The sequence below is a fragment of the Pelophylax lessonae genome, assembly GCF_965119305.1.
Source record: "Pelophylax lessonae genome assembly, chromosome: 11".
Taxonomy (NCBI): domain Eukaryota; kingdom Metazoa; phylum Chordata; class Amphibia; order Anura; family Ranidae; genus Pelophylax; species Pelophylax lessonae.
The window spans coordinates 90,870,356-90,892,679 of NC_138778.1; the positions used below are offsets into that span (position 1 = coordinate 90,870,356).

The 22,324-nt window shown below is 37.7% G+C and overlaps 1 protein-coding gene across 1 annotated transcript; it reads right to left on the reverse strand.

Annotated features, from left to right (window-relative positions):
- Positions 1-15,090: 15,090 nt before the first annotated feature.
- On the reverse strand, positions 15,091-20,061 carry NEUROD2 (neuronal differentiation 2). Its single transcript, XM_082272608.1, has 2 exons — positions 19,727-20,061; positions 15,091-16,716 (listed from the first exon to the last, which is right to left on the reverse strand). The coding sequence occupies exon 2, from the start codon at positions 16,709-16,711 to the stop codon at positions 15,653-15,655; it is 1,059 nt and encodes a 352-aa protein (XP_082128734.1). The 5' UTR covers positions 16,712-16,716; positions 19,727-20,061; the 3' UTR covers positions 15,091-15,652.
- Positions 20,062-22,324: the final 2,263 nt, after the last annotated feature.

Here is a 22,324-nt window from a genome sequence, read left to right on the forward strand (position 1 = left end):
TGTATGTACATAACTCTAATAAAATACTTTGAATGAGAAAATATTAGTACCCATTTATATTATATACACCCAGGAGAAAATCCAGGCCTTTTTAAGCCTTTCAAAATCAACACCTGTTGATTTGACCAGCAGGCACATTTTGCTACCCCCAGTTGCTGAACCATTAAAAAAAAAAAAAAAATACTGTCTCAGCCATCCACATTCTCAGCATCTAAATTCTAGCTTGGCCATATTGTTAGCACTACAGGTACAAATCTGGAATGGCCTTGTGTGAAAATAAATGTATTTTTTGACCCTTCCACTGGGTACAGCACATTCTGCAAATTCACGAAAGGGGCAGAGTCTACTAGATGAAAAGGCAGCAGTTGTAGGATGATTCTTCTAGCGTTTCAGCATGTCACTAATACTATGGAACAAAGGAGTATAGTTGACCTGATATAAAGAAGAGTATGTAGTTGTAATTTACACACCCAGATATTTCAAAGTGTGAGAGCACCAATGATATGGGTATGTCTTCTGTAAGCAAGTTAGAACATCTGGGGGAACATGGAGGGGTAAAGCCTCTGTCTTAGAGGTATTGATTTTGCATCTAGAGAGGAAGCTAAACTGAGTCAATTGGGCATGTAAGGGCAGTAAAGAAATAAATGGGTGTGTCAAAGTCTACCAAACATCATCAGCAAACAAAGACAATTTGTACTCTCTGTCTTATAGGGACTCCCGAGATGTCTGGGTGTGTCCTGATAGCTGCAGCCAGGGGTTATAGACATATAATAAAAAGTAAGGTGTGATAATAGACACCCCTGCCTGGTGCCAATGGACATCTGGAAGTTCTGCGAGAGAAAGGAGGACATTTGAACCTGGGAGGAGGGGTTGGAGTAAAGAGCCTGGAGAGCAGATATGAAAGGACCTTTGAAATCATACCAAACCAGACTATATTGCAAACATATAGGGCCAACTTAGCTGGTCAAATGCTTTCTGGGCATCCAGGTGCAGGATTAGTGCTGGTCGTCTAACCCTGTTTAGCATGTCCGTAAGGTTTATGATGCATCTAGTATTGTCCCCTGCCTGCCTAGCCGGGACAAAACCCACTACGAGTTTAGAAAGCAACTGCGATAGGCGAGTTGCTAAGATCTTTCTAATGATCTTGTAGTCTGAATTAAGGTGTGAGATTGGTCAATAATTTGGGGAATGGATGGGAACCTTATCTGGTTTCAGTATAACAGTGTTAAAAGAATGTACAAAGGAGGATTGGCGAGCTTCACCTCTAAGAAGAGATTTATAGAGGGATAATAGGTGGGGAGCTAAAATGAGTAGAAAGGTTTTATATATGAATAAGGAAGACCATCAGGGCCAGGAGATTTATGTGTTGGTAGCTCTTTGACAATAGCAGTAGGTTCCTCCATAATAATGGAGGCATTTCATTTCTGAAGATCAGACAAGGACAGCTTGGGCAGATGATCTCAGTTTAGTTAACAAAGACGTTTTCTGCGCAGCTGCATCCCTCTTTAAGCGGGATCCTTCAGAGATGCATTGTCCTTGTAAGTAAGCCTTGTACGCCTCCCACAGAGTAGAGGCATCCGACACAGAGCCCTCGTTAAGCTGAAAAAACTTGGAGAGAGACCTAAAAAGTTTCTCCCTGGTAGCTGTCTTGTTGAGCAGTGATTCATGGAGTCTCCAGTGACATTTTTTTTTTAAAAGCAGCTGCCAGGGAGAGATCCAGGTAAATGGGGGCCTTATCAGACCAGGTTATCTTGCCAAGCTCTGATGCTATTATATTAGGCAAAATGGGAGCAGAGACAAAAAAATAATGTAGTCTGGAAAACATTTTGTGAGAGGGGGGAATAAAAGGAAAATTGCCTACTAGTAGGATGCCTAATTCTCCTCGAGTCAAACGCGTGGTGAGCTCGGATTAATGTCTAAAAGGAAGACCTCCTATCACGTGTGGGAGAAAATATACCATTGAAGCCCCCCCCCCAACAATTGTAAAAGGTTGGGCGAAGCGCTGTAACACTTTGAAAGCCTCAGTAAGAAACTTTATCTGACCAGTATTAGGTACATAAATATTCATCAGCGTAAAAGAAGTTAGTTTGTGCAGTTGGTGTACTCAGATGTTCTCACCTGTGCAGGGTGAGAGGTTTCGAAACGGTTCAAACATACAAGAGAGGACTGACTTACAGTCCTATCTGCATTAATAATTGACTATTTGGGATGCTGAATTTTGCAGGTTCAGAGAGATATATTCTGGTGGCAAAGAACCTCCACCCTTACTTTGGGGACTCTGGTCCCAAAAGGGTTAAAGCTCACCTCCAGGAATCAGCACTAAGACCCCTTTCACATGGGCTTTCTGATCAGGTCCGCCTGTCAGTTTTTCGGGTAGACTTGATCAGATGCTCCATTTACCTCTATGGAGCAGCGGATGTCAGCAGTGATATGTCTGCTCTCCAATCCAATATGGTCTGTGAAATCCAGATGGATGGAAACCCTATTTTCCATCCGTCTGGTGGATTGGATCAGATAGGATCGGATGAAAAATGGAGAGGGGGTCCGTTCTCATCCGATCTCCCATAGAGGGGAGCCGGGATCTGACCGCTCCTTCTCTCCAAAATAAGCAAAGACGGAGCTGTCATCTGCCTGCCCAGCGGGGATCAGGGGATCGCTCCCTGCTGAGCAAAACGGAGTCCGCCGGGCGGAAAGCCCGTGTGATAGGACCCTTAAAAGACAGGAAGCTCCTAGTACAGGTGTAGAGTAGTAGGGGTTTATAGAGGAGACACCTGTCTCAGTGCTGCACGTCTGCTGGAAGCCACCAAACTTTCTTACCTGTGGGTAATTCCCTCCTTTTGTGCCTGATACCTTGTTAATTTTCATTTGTGCCAAAGAAAATGTGACTTTTGTTGTTAGAATTAAGCTATTTAAATGTTTATATAAACTGAGGATTAACTGGGACATTTAGTTCCCCTACAACTGGCAAGCTATTGATTTATATGATTTATTTACATAAAAAAGTTATGCACACAGGATCAACAGCCCTGTTTCTGCGGGAGAACTACATGCCCCAGCATGGGATAAAGTTACATGCAGTACAGTATATTGCCCAACCAGCCCCCATCCTATCTACAGTTTAAAAATGATTTTCTGGTGTCTCTGGAGGGTTGGTTCCTCTGGATGCAATCTACAACATACTTGGCTGCTACAAGGCAGGGGTTAGTCACACTGACCATATGCCCCTCAGCTGATACAACAGAAAGGACAGGGGCCACCTGATTGACATTATGCTGCTCCACAACAGGGCATCAAAGACAGGCCACAGGCAACCACAATAGCAACTTGTTTACTGTGACAATTCTCCCTAAGCTGCACTAGATAACATGCATTGACACATTTGGCAACCTTTTTTACTCTTAGTGGTGTGGTCCAGAGAGATGTCATTCAGTACGAGTCAGCACCAGAAACGGACGTGTTGTCTACAGTGCATCATAAGTGAGGTTCTGCATCTCTAGATGGCATTATTCACTGTGGATGTACATTATGGGACATTTTGGGTTTCTTTTTTATTTTCAATAAAGGACTTGTCAAAAACTGTTTAAATGTCTTTAATTAATACTTAATTTTTATGTGTGTGAGTATGGATACTATTTACCCCTTTTTTTTTTGCATTGTTTTTCCCCTTAAAACTCATACCAAACCCAGGACCCAGGGAACCCTGTACATTTTTTTTTTTGTGGGGGTCCCCCATTAACATCTATATCAGACCTTCATTTACGATAATGGTCTGGTATAAATGAAGGGATTTCTCAGACATCTTTAAAAAACAGAAGTAAAGCTGACAAAGCTGTCATTTGCCTTATCTTTTCTTCTAAATATCAGTTTTGCTATAGTAGGTTATATACATCATACAGATGCACCACTTGTACATCATACAGATGCAGGTTAAGAGCATCTGCCAGGCATATTATGGAAATTAATTTTGCTATTTTTAATTTTTTTGGTACATGCTCTTAAGGGCCCAGTCCAGTAGAATTATTATTTTTTTGTTTGTTCTTGTTTTAGTACATGTCCTCCAGGGCCCTGCTCCCCCATGCCATTTATTTGACACTTTCTTTCCTGTATGCCTTGAAATGACCATTGTTGTTTTTATTATTCCTGTCCCAATGGCTTTAACAGGGTTTGAATTCAGCAGTAACATTTTAGTCATATTCTGCTAAACCACCTCAAACCAAACCCAGGTACTTTTGGTTCATCGCTACTCAGAATGGATTGAAGTCAAAGCATCTGCATGCCAGCTGGGCAACTATCATTTTCAGAAGGGGGCAAGATTCCTTTCAAGACATTTTTGAGAGCCCAACATGCTGACTACAACTTCTTCATTCTGTATCCATTATAATTACTTTATTTAACCAGATATGCAGGTCCAATGGACATAATCAGAACAGAACAATGCCATGTTGTGCAAAGGTTTCTGCCAAAGCTGACCAATGTTTCTACAGTTTATAGAAATTATATGCTGTAACTATTGCCCCACAATTGCTTAGAAATCATGGGCATCATGAAGTCTAATGAGGTTTCTTTACTAAGGAAATATAGGCTGTTCACTTCCCAATGTGAATATTTATTTTGAAGAGCCTATGTTCTTTGTTGTGCAAAGTAATGATAGCAATACAGTTTATATATACAAACACAGGCAATAGATTTTGCTAGCACATATTTGCTTGATTGAAATAAAGACAACTTATTTACTAATCTTAGGTGTCTATTTAGCATTTTTTTTCTCCCAGGATTCACACAACCTTCACTCAAGATTCACAAATTTCCCCCATAAGATTACATTAGAAAAATGAATGAATCTTAAATGAGAGTTGTGTGAATCATTGGAGATAACATAAACAGAATGGGACATAACATTGATAAAATAAACATTCATCTTTACAAAATGATAAATCATTTATTTCTGTAAGGTCCTTGCACACCAGAAGCTCTGGCATCTGTTGACCAAAGCATGCCAGTGCATATACATGTTAAAAGCAATATACAGTAATTCCCCGTTATATCGTGGTTCAGTTTTTGCGGTTCTGATATATTGCGTTTTTTTTCTGTAAGACCTATTAATATTATTTAACTAATTAAATCATTGTTAATTAAATATTTTTGTGTTTTCCATTGCTCTTGCTCTGTCTCTCAGTATATTTGATGTGTTTAAATGTGTTTCTATTGTTTTAAAAGTGTGTTTAAAGACCTTAAAATGCTTTTAAAAGTACAGTGAAAGTTATAAAAACATGCCTAGAGTGCATTTAAATAGGGCCTTTCTATTTCGTGGATTTTCACTTTTCGCCGGTGGGTCCGGAACGTAACCCCCGCGATGGAGGGGGGTTTACTGTAGTTACATAGTTAGTCAGGATGAAAAAAGACACAAGTACATCTGGCTCAACCAATATAAAAAAAAAAAAAACAATATATTTCAATAGGAGCAGTTCACAACAATGTATTGTGCTTATGTGCACTGGCCTGTGCTGAAAAAAAAAATAAGAACAGGCCCTACTTTTTTTTTTTTTTTTTTTAGTACAAAGCATGTACACATGTAAGTGCAGAGCAACAGGTATGAATGCAAGATGCAAAATAGTCTATTGAAGTTCCCTTTTAAAATAAAGCTTAGGAAAGATTAAAAAAAAAAATTTACAGTGCAATGCAGAACTTGATAAATGTAACACAGTATGTCAATGCATGTGAACTCAACACACACATTATGATGTGGATTGTGTAAAACAGCTCATTTGTGAATCTAGGGGTTGACTAAAAGGAGTAGAGCATGTTCATTTTGCAAAGTGAATTTTTACTTTGCAAAGGGATTTTTGCTTAACTTAGTAAATGAGGTGTAAATTCACTTTGCAAAGAATACCCAATAATGTATATGGAATATTAAAAAAATAAAATGTTTGCTTGCACATGATTGAACAATGAAAGTCAGCAGAGCTTTCACTTAGCTGATGGAAAATTCCCATACAAGGTGAAAATTCACTATGCAAAGTGAACAGCCTATCTGCCTTTAATAAATCAACCACCATATGTGAGCCTGTGCTGGATTTACACAAGCCCAAGGAACATGTGGTGGGTGCAAAATCCTGATCAGGTTCCCAGGAAAACAGCACTTGCATTGCCAATAATAAAGTATTGTTCTACTGGAGCTATTAGTGCCCTACTAATCAAAAATACTACTAAAACTATCCTGGGCTCAGCCAGTATCTGGATTTACTGCCCTGACCCAGAAAAGCATAGAGAACTCCTGACTCCTTGTGCCTTTCCTACTGCCTGAGATCTGAATAAAATACACAAAAACTGATTTTAATATATATATATATATATATATATATATATATATATATATATATATATATATATATATATATATAGTATTACAATTATTGTACATTTGGAAAGAAAATAAAAACAGCAACACTGTGGTTTTGCTTCAGGTGAGACAGAGTTACAAAATATAAATAAAATTAAACATTTCAGAAGTGGAGATTTAAAAAGGATAAAATACCTAAACGTTTGATTTGGGGGTGACCCCTCTTTGTAAATGCCTCTCGGATTGTTTTTATAATCTTGGCTTGTCACCCTTGTTTTCTCTTAAACACCCCTCTCCTATCCTTCCTTCCTTCATGTCATACATCTATTTGTCCTCCTCAATATTTGTACCCCCTCTCAACTTGGCAGGAGAATCTAGTGACAGGAAGTGAGATATTCTGAAAGCCCCATGCCAGGCTGGATGTGTAGGGTACAGTGCGTGCCAGACTACCAGGCTCTGCATGTGAAGGTACCAGGAATGTGGGGTGGTCGGTGCCAGCAGCCCTGGCAGACCCTTGCATTGAGTGTCGTTCTCTACGCAGCTGTTCCTCACTGTTAACTCCCTTCATATGAGTCATGTCAGCGATCTGTCCTCCTTACATTTATATCAGCTACTAGATAGATCACGTCTAGATATACAGCTGAATTTAGCACTAAAAGATTGCACACTATTGAACATGTTTTTTTTTTTTTTTTTTTTAAAGGGTGGAAGGGACATTTAAAAAGAACTCTGCCTGAGAAATCTGTAAATAAAACGTATATTATATTAGAGGCCATTGCTTTCTTTACTGACCTGAGAGCTTGTTGAGCGACCTGAGCTGTTATCAATTAGTTCGTTGCGTCAAAAACGCATATATTGCGCGCTAGTAGGTGAGTATTTATCAGCTGCATTCTGCAGGACCGGCCTCAATTTTCCTCCCTTTTTATGAGATCTGTAGTTCTGGCAAAATCTGTCTTTAATTTAGCTTCCCATATAAAAAATCTCAGTGTGTGATAATGAGCAGATGTCATGGAATTTAAACCGTAATCCCCTCTCCTCCCTGATCTTCCCCGTATTCACTCTGGGCACTGGAATATAGGTATCATAAAAGAGGCATCCTCACCAGCACACTGATCACACACCTCTCTGGACAATGGCTAAACTGACAAATTCTTACAGACAGGCAGCAATGCAAGTGAATGTGTGAGAAAAGGAGAAATAATACAATACTAAAAATTACAGCTTCACTCATTAGTCATTGTAGGTTTACACCGATTACATATTAGTAAGACAAGCCACTGAAAACTCCAACCGAAAATTTGCACATCTACCTTTTCATTAAATAGACCTTAAAAAAAAAAAAAAAAAAATATATATATATATATATATATATATATATATATATATATATGTGTGTATGTATGTGTGTGTATATATATATATATATATATATATATATATATATATATATAAAATAGACCTTAAAAATGTTTTATATGTGAAATGCAAAACATTCTATGAGTGGCGTTATCATTTGAAAATAAATACTGTGCAAGAGATCATTTTTCTATTTTTCTATGTATATTGTATAACTATATGGTTTATTATCGTTCACCCAGTTTCATTATTAACCACATTTATCTGTAGAATGATGTATATGCAAATATGCATAAACTAACCATATATTTATTTATTTATGCTGTTTATTATAAATGATTTTTAATATTTGTTCTTTATGGTCACTTATTATTATTTTTTAAGCCTTATTATTTTTATTTTTAAGTCTTATTATTACTAATTTTTGCCTGTTGTTATCTTTTATCTTATAGCTTGTAATTGTATTTACTTTGATCGTCTACATTTAATGTATATACATTTTTATTTTTTTTTTATTGCCCATAGACAGGAATTTTGCTCTTCGTTTATTTGGCTGTTTATTTATATATTTATGTCTTTATTTATTTTTTTGTTTAATAAAACCTGGCGTCGGTCCCCCCAATTCCCGTTGTTACTGAGATCCATTAGAGGTAGGTGCACAGATGTCTGAATTGCTGAATGGAAGCCATGCTCCTCCCAGCAGTGCCCCTTGACATGTACTTGGCACCGGACACACCCTGGCATATCCCCCCCTGATGAGAGGCCTCTGTGCTCAGACAAGCTTGCTATACAGTCCAATGCCCCCCTTAGAGCTGGCAACAATAATTTGTACTATGTATCGTACCCGCTGCTTGGTAGAGCCCAATTTTATTTTATATTTCATTCATCTGTTGCTTCTAAGAACACCTCTAAAAACCTTTGTACATGCATTATTTTATTGTATTATATACTGTTATACCCTAACTTTATCAGCGTGCTTGTTGAATGCAAAATGATAAGTTTATCACATGCACAAAAATAACTGCGTTTATAATTTGCGGTCTGCACATACATTTGTTTGTACATTTCTATTACATTGATACATTGACGTGTTCTATTATTAATAGGGAACAAAGTTTGTTCTTCATAATACATATTCTGTCTTTTTCAGTGTGGAATGATCCCTAGTTTTTATGCATAAAAATGTCAGGTTTAGACGGTGCGCTGACAGCCGATTAGCGCTATTTCTGCGATGTCCGCTGTCCATAGTGCTGAAACCGCAATCTCTGCACATCTGCGTCAACTTACTCACTGCTTACACCGGACAGAGGAGGCGAAACGTAACATAGATGGAGAAACCTAACTCTGCTTACACCGGGCAGAGGAGACGAAACTTAACTTTCTGCTTACACCGGGCATAGAAGGAGAAACCTAACTCTGCTTACACCGGGCATAGAAGGAGAAACTTAACTCTGCTTACACCGGGCAGAGGAGACGAAAGTTAACTATCTGCTTATACCGGGCATAAAAGGAGAAACTTATCTCTGCTTACACGGGCAGAGGAGGCGAAACTTAACTCTGCTTACACCAGGCAGAGGAGGCAAACGTAACTCTGCTTACACCGGGCAGAGGAGAAGAAACTTAACTCTCTGCTTACACCGGACAGAGGAGACGAAACTTAACTCTGCTTACACCGGGCAGAGGAGGCGAAACTTAACTCTGCTTACACCGGGATGAGGGGGCGAAACTTAACTCTGCTTACACCGGGCAGAGGAGAGGGAACTTAACTCTGCTTATATCGCAGAGGAGGCGAAACTTAACTCACTGCTTACACCAGGCAGAGGAGAGGAAACTTAACTCTGCTTACATCGGGCAGAGGAGGAGAAACTTTACTCTCTGCTTACACCAGGCAGAGGAGAGGAAACTTAACTCTGCTTACACCGGGCAGAGGAGAGGAAACTTAACTCTGCTTACACCGGGCAAAGGAGGCGAAGGGCCGGTCAGAGGTTTTGTGTGTCCCATTGTCTGCTGCACCTGTGGCTATTGGAATGTGAACATAGCAATACCTTATACCAATACTCTGAAATAAATAAATAAATAAATAAAACACAAAGGGATATCATATATTTGTGGATATTGATTATTAAGAAAAAGAGAGCTACATTATGTAAATCGAGACTTAAATGTTTAATTTTATATATACAGAAAAATCTATATTACAAACAGAGATACGCCTACCATTATTTCATGATCATGTTTATTTCTGTTGGTTGAACTACTAGATGGACTTATGTCTTATTTTCTATCTATCTATCTATCTATCTATCTATCTATCTATCTATCTATCTATCTATCTATCTATCTACTATCTATCTACCTATGCAACGTCCACTCTTTTTGATTCTTTCTTTCTTTCTTTCTTTCTTTCTTTCTTTCTTTCTTTCTTTCTTTCTTTCTTTCTTTCTTTCTTTCTTTCTTTCTTTTTTATGGTTGGCATATTTAATAATTTTATCCATTTGTCCAATTCGGACTACCAACCTACCTATCTTGACTGTCTTTTTCCTACTCTGTCTTTATCTTGTAATTATGATTGTCACCCCTCTGCCTCTTGGGTTTGAGGAGTATATATATCTATGTATCTATATATATATCTATATCTATATCTATATATATATATATATATATATATATATATATATATATATATATATATATATATATATATATATATATATATATGTGTGTATATGGATCTCATATCTATCTATCTATCTATCTATCTATCTATCTATCTATCTATCTATATATAGGCATTTAAAGCAAAAGATGATCAGGCCCTGGAAGGGGTTAAGGCGCTAAAGAAACAAATGTTGGCATTTTGAGAAGACCCCATCCCCCTGAGGGAGCCAACAATGTCTAACTTCAGTCTCCTGTACCCACAGGGGCTACATATGTCCTCTCTCCTTCTGCCAAGTTCTGTGATCATTTCCAAGTTCCTCTCCTATCTGCCTGTCTCTCTTTCTTTCCTGTATGGTTCCTCTTTGTCTGGAGAAAAGCTCTCCTTCTAAAACAGACCGGGTAAGTTAGCTATAGGTTGGTTGCTATGCAGGCGGTGCTGTCTTCACTGCCCATTCGATGCCCAATACAGAAACACTATGCCATTGCCATCCTTCCTGCGATACAAGCATGTGTTAATAAATGTTGGTATAAAACCACTTTTGGAAATTTCACTCTACTGCCTCTTCATCATGTTCTGATGTAGCTGGACTAATAAACTCCTTAAAATAGTACTTGTGCTGTCTGCATGGAGGAATCAGTTTCTCAGAAAAAAATAATGTGTGGGTTCCCTTTGACCTTAGGGAGATAAAGAGACTTATTAATAAGTGAGCGCAAAACGCAAGTATAACTAACCAGTCAGATTTATGTTTACTGCAAACAGATCAACGAAAGATCCACATATTTCACATTGACATTCAGCCTTTTGAATGTTTTGGTAAACCCAGTAGGGGTTAGTTTCTAGTTTAAGTTCAATAAGACTAGAGGTTCGTTTCTAGTTTAAGTTCAATAGGACTAACAGGTTAACATTTATGTGATTACTTTGTGGAGGTAAGCACATGTCACATATTCTGGACAAACCAGTGAGGTATCTATTTAATTAATTATGTAATTGATCAGATATGTTTCTACCTATGCAGAAGGGTGGGCTAATTAATTAAGTTCCTATAGATTCAATTGATTCGGGTAGAAGGGTTGATAATCCTGTACTCATTTTCGGTATGCAGATATTCGTATGCTAATTGGTAAATTAATTTCCTTGCTTGTATTTTTTGGGTATTACATACTGTCAATGAAATGATACAAAAGTGTTTTTCTTGTTTACCTTAGTTCTCACAGTTACATAGTTGCATATATATTTGTTACGTGATCGTGATCAGTGGTAGGATCACCAGATTACTTCTCTAGTATGTCAAAAATACTAATCTACTTCTCCTGTCAGGAAATTCGTGTAATACCATAACGTATCACAATACTGCATAGTGAGAATTTGCCTTATGACAGTTTTTTTTCTAAGTTAGAAGATTTCCTTGATCAGTTCAAAATGAAATGTCAAAAAAAAAAATTGATACATTGCAATACTACATTGTAATTGTTTTCTTTTTAGATCTTGTCCAGTAGTTTCAGGTACAGATAAGGCTTGTGCGCCCATATGACGTCATACATTCAAGTTCAGGTGATTTTGATCTGTATGTGAAATGGTTGTTCTTTAGTAGCAGTATTGTTTAGGGTGTTCAGGTCGGATTTGTGCATCCCTTCATGGCAAAGTGGGTTTCATGTACTGAGGCATCTTTTTGAACTAGCTGCCTATTTGGCACTTCATGAAAAATAGACCTAAACCGTAGGAATGCATACGATTTTTGGTTTAGGTTCAACAAAGCAAGCTGCAAAGTCTAGTAATGTATAGGAACCAATCAGAATTTATGTTTCACTGATCCACTCACCATAGACACTATAGACACACCATAGACACCATAGACACACCATGGGCACCATGTACACACCATAGACCGAAAACCGACTGGTTTTCATGGCTTTAGTGCTCTTTGTGTACCATTACTGCTCCCTGCTCGGATCAATAATACAATTCTAGCAGCTTACAGCAACTTCTTTTGTTATTATTATTTTGGATTGGCTGTTATAGGTTATAGAAACTTCACCAATTGCTCTTAGCTGTTAGTAAAGGCCTACGAACCACCTCGAGGAGTTAACACATTGCATATCTTTCCATATGCGATTGCCTTTTGTGTGTTGTCTACACCTGTGTGTGAAATGTGAGAATATTTGAACTGTGAAATACTGCATTTTTTTATGATATAGACTCGTGCCGAAAGTGCTCTATTTTGGAGGATAAAAGAGAAATGTTTCCTTGAACCTAATAGACTTAATGCACAAAGCTTTACCACCAGCCTGGCACCCTGTAATTTTCAGAGTGCATTGGACTCAACTGAAAATAGCTGTCACTTAAAAAAAGGATACTTATTGGGTTCAATTTACAAAGCTAACACATCAGCACAAGGATCAGTATCCTTTTTTTAAGTGACAGCTTTTTTTCAGTTGAGTCCAATGACTAAATGTTATGCAGCTGCAAATTCATAAGACTAGCTACAAGGTGTGTGTGTGTGTTTTGTTTTAATTTACAAAGCTAACACACCAGGTTAAGGATGGTATTTTTTTTTATTTTTAAGTGACAGTTATTTTCAGACCAGTGTGATTTAAAAATGATGGTCGTGATAAAGGTTTTGTGGATTTATTCATAATATTGCTTTTGACCATGATGGCTAAAGTGTGTGTATTTTTTTTTTTTTTTGGACGGCGGTGGGTCTATACATCTCCCAGGCAGGCAGTAGTCCATGTACAGTACGCCTTAGTGCACTCCTGTGTGGGATGTGATGTTTCAGCACCAACAGTCTGGACAGCTCCAGATGCCTCCCGCACATTGCAGCCCCAGCGGTCTCCAGTCTATTCCCGCTACAGGCAGAGAACATCTGTTATGGGGTGTTCTGAGACCCCTGCAACAAACGAGATGACAGTCACCCCTCAGACCCTTACACTGCCCTTCCACTTGCTATCAAAGTCTGCACACGATTCTTGCTTTTGTTGGTAGTAAAGATGCCCTGATCTCTACTAGTGCAACGTATTCCCTTACCCACCCTTAGGGAGCTGTCAGTATGAATTACTCGAATCAGCTATACAGTATTTTTTTTATTTTTTATTTCCAGATTTGTATCTTTTATTATGTATATTATTTTTTATTTATTTTTGTTTGCTTTTTTATTTCATAGTAAGCCGAGCATTTTTTTTTTCTGTAAATTTGCTAGGGCTTTGCCCACCCAAGGCATCCTAGATACCATCTGCACCCTCTCTCTATTCTATTTGTCGTTTATTGCTTTCAGCCCAGAGGAATAGCCATTTTGTTTATCCCCTGATGCCCAGCAAATATGACAAATGTTCAATATTTATTAATTGCCCTCTATAAAGCCTTTTAATTACAAGTTAAACCAGGCACAGGAGACTCCCAGCTGTTTCAGCAGGGCTTATATCGTTGGACTGGATATTCCTACACCTAAATAACAGCACACCATGAACTTTCTACCCCTCATCAGTAGTAGTCTGTAGCCAAAGGAAAATAAGTGGACTTTTTAGGACAATTCAAATGAACACATTCCAAAATGTCTTGTTTTAATATTTATTAATCTGAGTTAAAATTGACACATACACAACACGTCTTGTGCCCCCCACGCACTAACTGACCATTTTTTTTTTTTCTCTACAAGTTTAAAAATCGTCAACACATATCAGACGTTGCTGTTCTGGAAGTGTAAGCGTTAAAAAAATTACATACAAAAATAATAATAACAATATAGACATTATTTGATCAGGTGGCACAGATAAATAAATACATCATTCAATAAATACATTATTAAATAAAAAATGCACTGAAATTTTAATGAATGTGCATGGAATACTAATACCTTCTAATGCACTTTTATGATTGGATATTAAAATAAATACACAAAATGTATGACATAAATAATAAAAAGAAAAAATAAATATGCGTAAACATAAATTAGGGCAGGTGAAAAAAATACATTTTGCATATTGCTTTTTTCCCCTCTCCTTTCGTGTCCTTCTTCCCATGCACAACGAGAAAAAAAATATTTTCGGCATGTAAAAATCTTTTTCAGACATTTAAAAACATATATATTAACACACAGTTTATAAAATAACATTTAGTGGTTAACAACAAAGTTTTTTTTTTTTTGTTTGTTTGTAGGAGACGGAAATGTATGTCACGTGTCCGTTTAACCTTTTGATTGCCAGAGGGGCTGCATGGCATTGCTGTAAGCTCCTCTTGGCCAAGTTAAATGGTTCACTAGAAATTGCACATTATAAGAGTTTGCTTGGTCCCCATTACAATAAACTTTATATAAATTTAAATTTATATTTTGCATAGATTTTCCGTTTGTTTTCTATTTCTTCCTACGTTTTTTTTTTTTGCATTTTATTGCTTGAAAAAAATATTTCTGCACTGAATTAGAATTTAGATTTTTTTTTTGATTTTCTTTTGCCGGTGGATCTGCAGATTGTAAGAAGGAACTAGGGACAGTTGGGATTAGAATCGGTTTTGATCAATTTTGTTTTGTTATGCATGATATATATACATATATATATATATATATATATATATATATATATATATATATATATATATATTCTAAACTATTGCAGGGTTGTCGAATGATTTGATTGATAACACAATTCTAACTACAACAACATTGGTTGACTTTTAGCTGTGTTGTGATACAGCAAAATAATTAAGAGCATCTCGGGGGCGGATCCAAAGGTTTTGTAAGCGCGTAATTAGCTTCTGCACGCTAAAATATGGCGGAGGGGACACACCTATAATTTTATCATATATAATAAGCAAGTGCTTAAACCCAGATTACATTCTATGTGCAAACATGATGTGAATGCAGGTATCTATGACCTTCATGGAATGGTTGTGAACAGGTGGGAGGGCGTGGATATGCCTCACAATGTGCAAGCTTTGGGGTCAAGAGTGTATTGTTCCAATGCAATAAATTACAGAACATCAAAATTTTGATGTTTCTGCTTAAGTTATGATTGTTCAGATATTAGATTAACTCAAGAAAATGTAGAATTGTGCGGCAGCCCAATCTGCTGGGTGGCCTACATTGGGGCCACCAAACAAATCTCATGACTCTAGGATGGCAGGGTCATTAGGAACAACACATGGGTCTCCAAATTGAACTCAAATGTAGGACAGAAGTTCCAGCATCATAAATTTGGCTGCATGAAAAAATTGTCCACCAGGCCCTGTTGCCCCACTGGTTCTTCCAAATTTCTTGGCACAAGTTGTACAGTCAGTCACACATGAGAAAGTTGGAACAGGATTGGTCAGTTATGGAAAAAAGCATTAAGTTCTTCATACATGGGGGCCCTATCGTGGTGGACGTGCATATCATAAGGCAACAGGTTCTCAGAGTGGACTCCACTGCGCATCCCAGAAGATCCAAACAGCAGGCTGTGCCCAGAAGGCCTGGAGCCTGGCATGGTAGAGTAGTGCATAGAGTAGTGGTAGTTTTTATCGTGGTCCGGGGATGAGTCCTGTTTGAGGGAGAAGTTGCCATTAATGCACAGTGGTGGGCTTAAAGGGGCATCATACTCAGAGCTGTTATAGTCTGGAGATGTGTTACCATAGATGGAATCATAGGTGCCACAGTAGCCATGGCTTCGCAGAGCATGGGAGCTGGCTATTGAACTTGACTGGCACTGGGAGCCTGAGAGCCGGGAGCACTGGTAAGAGTAAGGGTGCATGGCAAAAGAAGAATTCGGCCCATGATACCTCCCAGCATCTTGACCTTGCTCAGTCAGGAAATTCCTGGAGTTCAGCTGCAGACAGCCGGCCACCAGGTTGGTGGTGGGCTGAGAAAGACCCTTGCACAAGGTTTGCACATAGGCAACTAGATCAGGCCTTTTCCCAGACCTTAAGATCTCAGAAAGGGCCCAGATGTAGTTCTTAGCAAGCCTGAGGGTCTCAATTTTGGACAGCTTCTGGGTCTTGGAGTAGCATGGAACGACCTTCCTGAGATTGTCCAGTGCAGAATTGAGGTCGTGCATGCGATTTCTCTCTCGTGCGTTGGCCTTCTGCCTCCTCACCTTTGACCTCTCCATCCTGGCCTTGGTCATTTTTCTCTTTTTCGGCCCTCGTTTTTTGGGCCTGTCCCCCTCATTGTCCTCTGTCCCTTCATCCTCTTCTTCCTCCTCATCATCTTCCCCACCAATATCTCCATCGTCCTTGCTTTCACTTAGAGATCCCTCTGTATGGACATCCTGCAGGCTTTTCTCACTTCTCTCATCCTTGTCGCTGATGTCCTCGTCACAATCATCTGTCCAGGAGGCAAATTTCTGCACCTCAGGAATCAGACTGGTGTCGCTGAACAGCCTGGTCAACATGATTGCTGGGGACAAAACACACACAACGTCAACACCACAAATCTGCTACTGGGAATGTCAGTCTCATTAATATCAAGGTGCATTGGATCTAACCACAGTCTCATTAATATCAAGGTGCATTGGATATAACCACAGTGTCCCTAATATCAAGGTGCATTGGATCTAACCACAGTCTCATTAATATCAAGGTGCATTGGATATAACCACAGTGTCACTAATATCAAGGTGCATTGGATATGTGTCACTAATATCAAGGTGCATTGGATATGTGTCACTAATATCAAGGTGCATTGGATATAATGACCGCAGTCTCACTAATATCAAGGTGCATTGGATATGTGTCACTAATATCAAGGTGCATTGGATATGTGTCACTAATATCAAGGTGCATTGGATATGTGCCACTAATATCAAGGTGCATTGGATATAACCACAGCCTCACTAATGTAAAGGTGCATTGGCTATAACCACAGTCTCACTAATATCAAGGTGTATTGGATATAACCACAGTGTCACTAATATCAAGGTGCATTGGATATGTGTCACTAATATCAAGGTGCATTGGATATGTGTCACTAATATCAAGGTGCATTGGATATAACCACAGTCTCACTAATATCAAGGTGCATTGGATATAACCACAGTGTCACTAATATCAAGGTGCATTGGATATGTGTCACTAATATCAAGGTGCATTGGATATGTGTCACTAATATCAAGGTGCATTGGATATGTGCCACTAATATCAAGGTGCATTGGATATAACCACAGCCTCACTAATGTAAAGGTGCATTGGCTATAACCACAGTCTCACTAATATCAAGGTGTATTGGATATAACCACAGTGTCACTAATATCAAGGTGCATTGGATATGTGTCACTAATATCAAGGTGCATTGGATATGTGTCACTAATATCAAGGTGCATTGGATATAACCACAGTCTCACTAATATCAAGGTGCATTGGATATAACCACAGTGTCACTAATATCAAGGTGCATTGGATATGTGTCACTAATATCAAGGTGCATTGGATGTAACCACAGTCTCACTAATACCAAGGTGCATTGGATATAATAACCCCAGTCTCACTAATATCAAGGTGCATTGGATATAAACACAGTCTCACTTACGAAAATAAACATTTAAAAATTGTTAAAAGGTTGTTTTAAAAAACTGAATCATGTCGATTAATCCTATCTATATGAGTAAGGTAGATATTACAATTATATCTCCTGGATAAACTACCTTGCCACCTAGATTTCTGCATCTGTGGTCTGTTTAAAATATATATAATATGTTTGTATATGTAAAAACTCACCATACATGCTCAACTTCATGTAAAACAATGTAGACAAACATATAGCAAACACGATCATAAGCCAAATATTAATTATTGTACCACCAGTCAATTGCATTATTCATATTAAAGCGTATCGATTTGTGCTAGTACATTAATGCAAAAAGCATGGTGGCACGAGAATGCTCTATATGTAATATAGGCCAGGGTGACAACAATGGGACGTAGCAATCACACCAAAAAGGGATTATATATGGGAGAAAAGTGTTAAAGCAAGGTGTGCATAATTATTTAATAATGGCTGCCTATGCATTAAGGACATACTGCTCATTAGCAACAAATAAATGCTATATATTAAATAGTTAGGTAGATAGTATAATATTTACTAGTTTATGTAACTATTTTTAACGGTGGTTTCAGAAATATATATATCTATATATATTTTTTGCACATGAATATAGGAGACTGCAATTCGATAATGTACTTATAGAGCACAAGTGTCACTGTCATGTCTCCTTTGCATACCTCATAGACAAACTGGAGATCCCTTAAAGAGCTTGATCATCAATATACTCCAAAATATTATCACATCTGGTTTGACTCTTCTCTATGTGCCATTCCATAGCTTAGCCTATCCTTTTATCTGTGTGCTAAGAATATATCACAACAATATATCCCTATGATATAAGACACCCAACCCTATAAAAACAAGTCATTCTTACTGAGCATGATTAGAATTAATTGTCTTTCAATTTAGCCATTACCGTTCCAAATTAAACCCTGTCAAATAATGTTGATAGATCCAATTATTATTTCATTACAGGATCCCCATTTCCCTGCCCCTATGTTTGTACGGCGTGATGGGGCATTTCTACGATATTGGTTAGGTGGGGAGCATACAGACAGAGCTCACAGATGGTTCAGACTGACAGACACCTCCACAGACACAATATAGACACCGACTTCTCTATAGTGTCTACAGGAGAGAAATACCATGACCTAATGACAGCTATTGTTGTCTCTCTAAACTAGGGAAATCTGTAGAAATTTAAAACAAATGAAAACGAATCTTTAAAATGACATGCTGGAATGTTCGCAGGTCAAAAACACCTTTCTGTTATTGCAAACTGCTGTATAATTTGTATTCAAGCATGTATATAGATTTACATTTACATCGCAGAATAAAAATCTGCCGAGCTGAATACAAATGTGTGCAAAAATGCAATGCATTGCCTATATATATATATATATATATATATATATATATATATATAAAATATATACACACACATTATATATATATATATATATATATATATATATATATATATATATATATATATATATAAAATTGATTTATATAGTGTTTAAATATATTATATAGCAAGTTTGTGTATATACATATATTAGAACAATCAGTACATATCCCAAATACTTGTATATCTGATTAAAGAAGGAGCGATAAGATCAGAATTGGAGGGCATTGTATTTCCTTTGCCAACAACCCCTGTCATTCAATAAGAGTATGCGAAGATCCTGTAAGCTCCCAGCAAAGGAAAAAAAAAGAAAAAGCGGATGAAATTGCCGGGGAGTCCCAGTCCATCCGAGGTGCCCCCCATCCGTGCCCCTCAGAAAGGTGGATGGTGGATGCCATGAAATAGGGGAAGAGGTTCTGTGTCTTCCCTTTCTCCAAGCCTCCTCTGCTCCCAACTTACCTCCAGAGCAAGGCGCTAAAGAAATTTATGACATGGTTCGCAGCATCTTCTGGGAGTAGAAGAGTCTCCTTGAGGTTCTCAGGCTCCTTCAGAGTGCAATCCAAAAGGAGGAGAGGGTGGCATGTCTACCGAGTCATGGTACCAGCTCTGATGCCAGGCCATATGGTTGGCACGTCATCCGCGGGAGCGATCACACGGGAGCCTCTGATTGACGTGCGGTTGGATTGAGGGAGATTTGGGTCCCTAGGGGGGGAGGACTTACCATCTGTCACTCTTCTAAAAAAAAAAGAAAGAGAGAAAGAAAGAAAGAAGAGAGGAATATATATTCTTACAGTCTCCAGTTCTGTGTAAGCGCTGCAAAATGGGGCAGAGGTATGCACACACCGAGAAGGGGGGCACGCTGACTTGCCCACTTAAGATAGAGGGTGTGTGCCCAAATTAGTAGACACGGGAGAATGGGGAAGTTATAAATAGGCAATTTAGAGGGAGGGGGATTGAGTGCCCAGATATGGGAGGAAAGTGGGGCTTATTTAAGATACAGCAGAGAGATTGGCTTTTTTTTTTTTTTTATTAGGGGGAAATAAAAGAAGGGTTAGGACACAGCTTGGTGCCTTTTATAGACAGGACATGGGTATGTGAATTCATTACACATGCCATGCAACTGTGCATTTCTCTGTTGTAGGGAAAGATTGATAATAGATTGCTCATTACCAGACATATAGATAAAATATAAAAGAAACAAAGATATTAGCTGAATAGATAGATAGATAGATTAAGATAGATAGATAGATAGATAGATAGATAGATAGATAGATAGATAGATAGATAGATAGATAGATGGATGGATGGATGGATGGATGGATGGATAGATAGATAGATAGATAGATAGATAGATAGATAGATAGATAGATAGATAGATAGATAGATAGATAGATAGATAGAATAAGATAGATAGATAGATAGATAGATAGATAGATAGATAGATAGATAGATAGATAGATAGATAGATAGATAGATAGATAGATAGATAGATAGAGAGATAGAATAAGATAGATAGATAGATAGATAGATAGATAGATAGATAGATAGATAGATAGATAGATAGATAGATAGATAGAGAGATAGAGAGATAGAATAAGATAGATAGATAGGGAGATAGATAGATAGATAGATAGAGAGATAGAATAAGATAGATAGATAGATAGATAGATAGATAGATAGATAGATAGATAGATAGATAGATAGATAGATAGATAGATAGATAGAAAAAGACACAAGTCCATGTAGTTCAACCAACAGAAACAAATAAAATAGATAGCTAGATACATACATAGACAAATTATAAGATTGAAGACACATCATTATCATATGAAAAACAGGATTTACTAAGCCATAAGTGTGTGCACCACTGTATCCATACTACACAACTACATATCACATTGATATAGTATTTCCTTTGCACCAATGATGCACATGGGTACAACTGTACATATGGCAAATTCACTAACGGCTATGGGTTGCCATGCACCCTAAGGACCCATTTACATTTTGCATTGAGGAAAGGCTTGGGTTATCACAATGCACTGCAACACACATTGCATATGTTGCTGCATTGAGGTACCATTCATTTTGAATGGCACCTCACCACACTAGTGCAATGCATCTGCTTTGCAGCATGCCACAACACATAGTAGTGTGTTGCACGCATTACAAAAGATAAGTTCAAAACTTATTTTCAGGCCCTAAGGTAGATTGGCAGCCCATTCCTTTTATTAGGCTGCCCTAATGCAACACATGTTGACACATTTCATAAAAAGCGTTAATGCATTGGAAAAAATGTAATAATGTCTAATATTGTGGGTTCCTATGACATCCCTTAGTCATTTTCCATGATCAGTTTCTGCAGGAACAAGACACCATTAAGTGCACGTTGATCTCCCTAAAGATGACTACAAAATCTGCTTAAAGTTAAAAAGTCATATTTCATGCAGCTCAGAGGATACCGCCGTGCACATGTGTAATATACTTGGCATGTGCTAAAGTTCAAGCTTTGACCACAGCAAGCTAGAATACACCATTCCATACAGTGTAATGGAAGTTCTAAGATACATATTCATACATATGCTGCCTTATTTACTCAGTCAGAGCTGTCCCTTTGTTTGTCATACCTTGGTGAGCAATCATGCTGCTTGTCATTGTCAGATTGTTTTTTTTTTTTTTTTTTTTAACAATCACATTTCTTAGTGCATCTCATTTGAATATAAGACCGAAAAAGCAGTATCATTATGGATTTTGCTTGCACACTGCAAACTAGGGCTTCATAAGACATTATGGTACACTTTAGTGTATCAGTAAGTGGATGGTGAAGGTTGGGTGCACATGCTCAAGAAATCACATTGCAAGCATATGCATTATCCTCATTGCACTTTCTCTTTGTTCTTGTGTTTGTGTTAATCAAATGAGGCCTTGTATGTCCTAAAATTTATCAGTGTAGAGCATCAACATTATATATATATATATATATATATATATATATATATATATATATATATATATATATATATATATATATATATATGCACTCTTTTACACATATGC

Bases quoted from the DNA above. Each gene is read 5' to 3' on its own strand.
- NEUROD2 (XM_082272608.1), bottom strand. From the start codon at position 16,711: ATGTTGACCAGGCTGTTCAGCGACACCAGTCTGATTCCTGAGGTGCAG.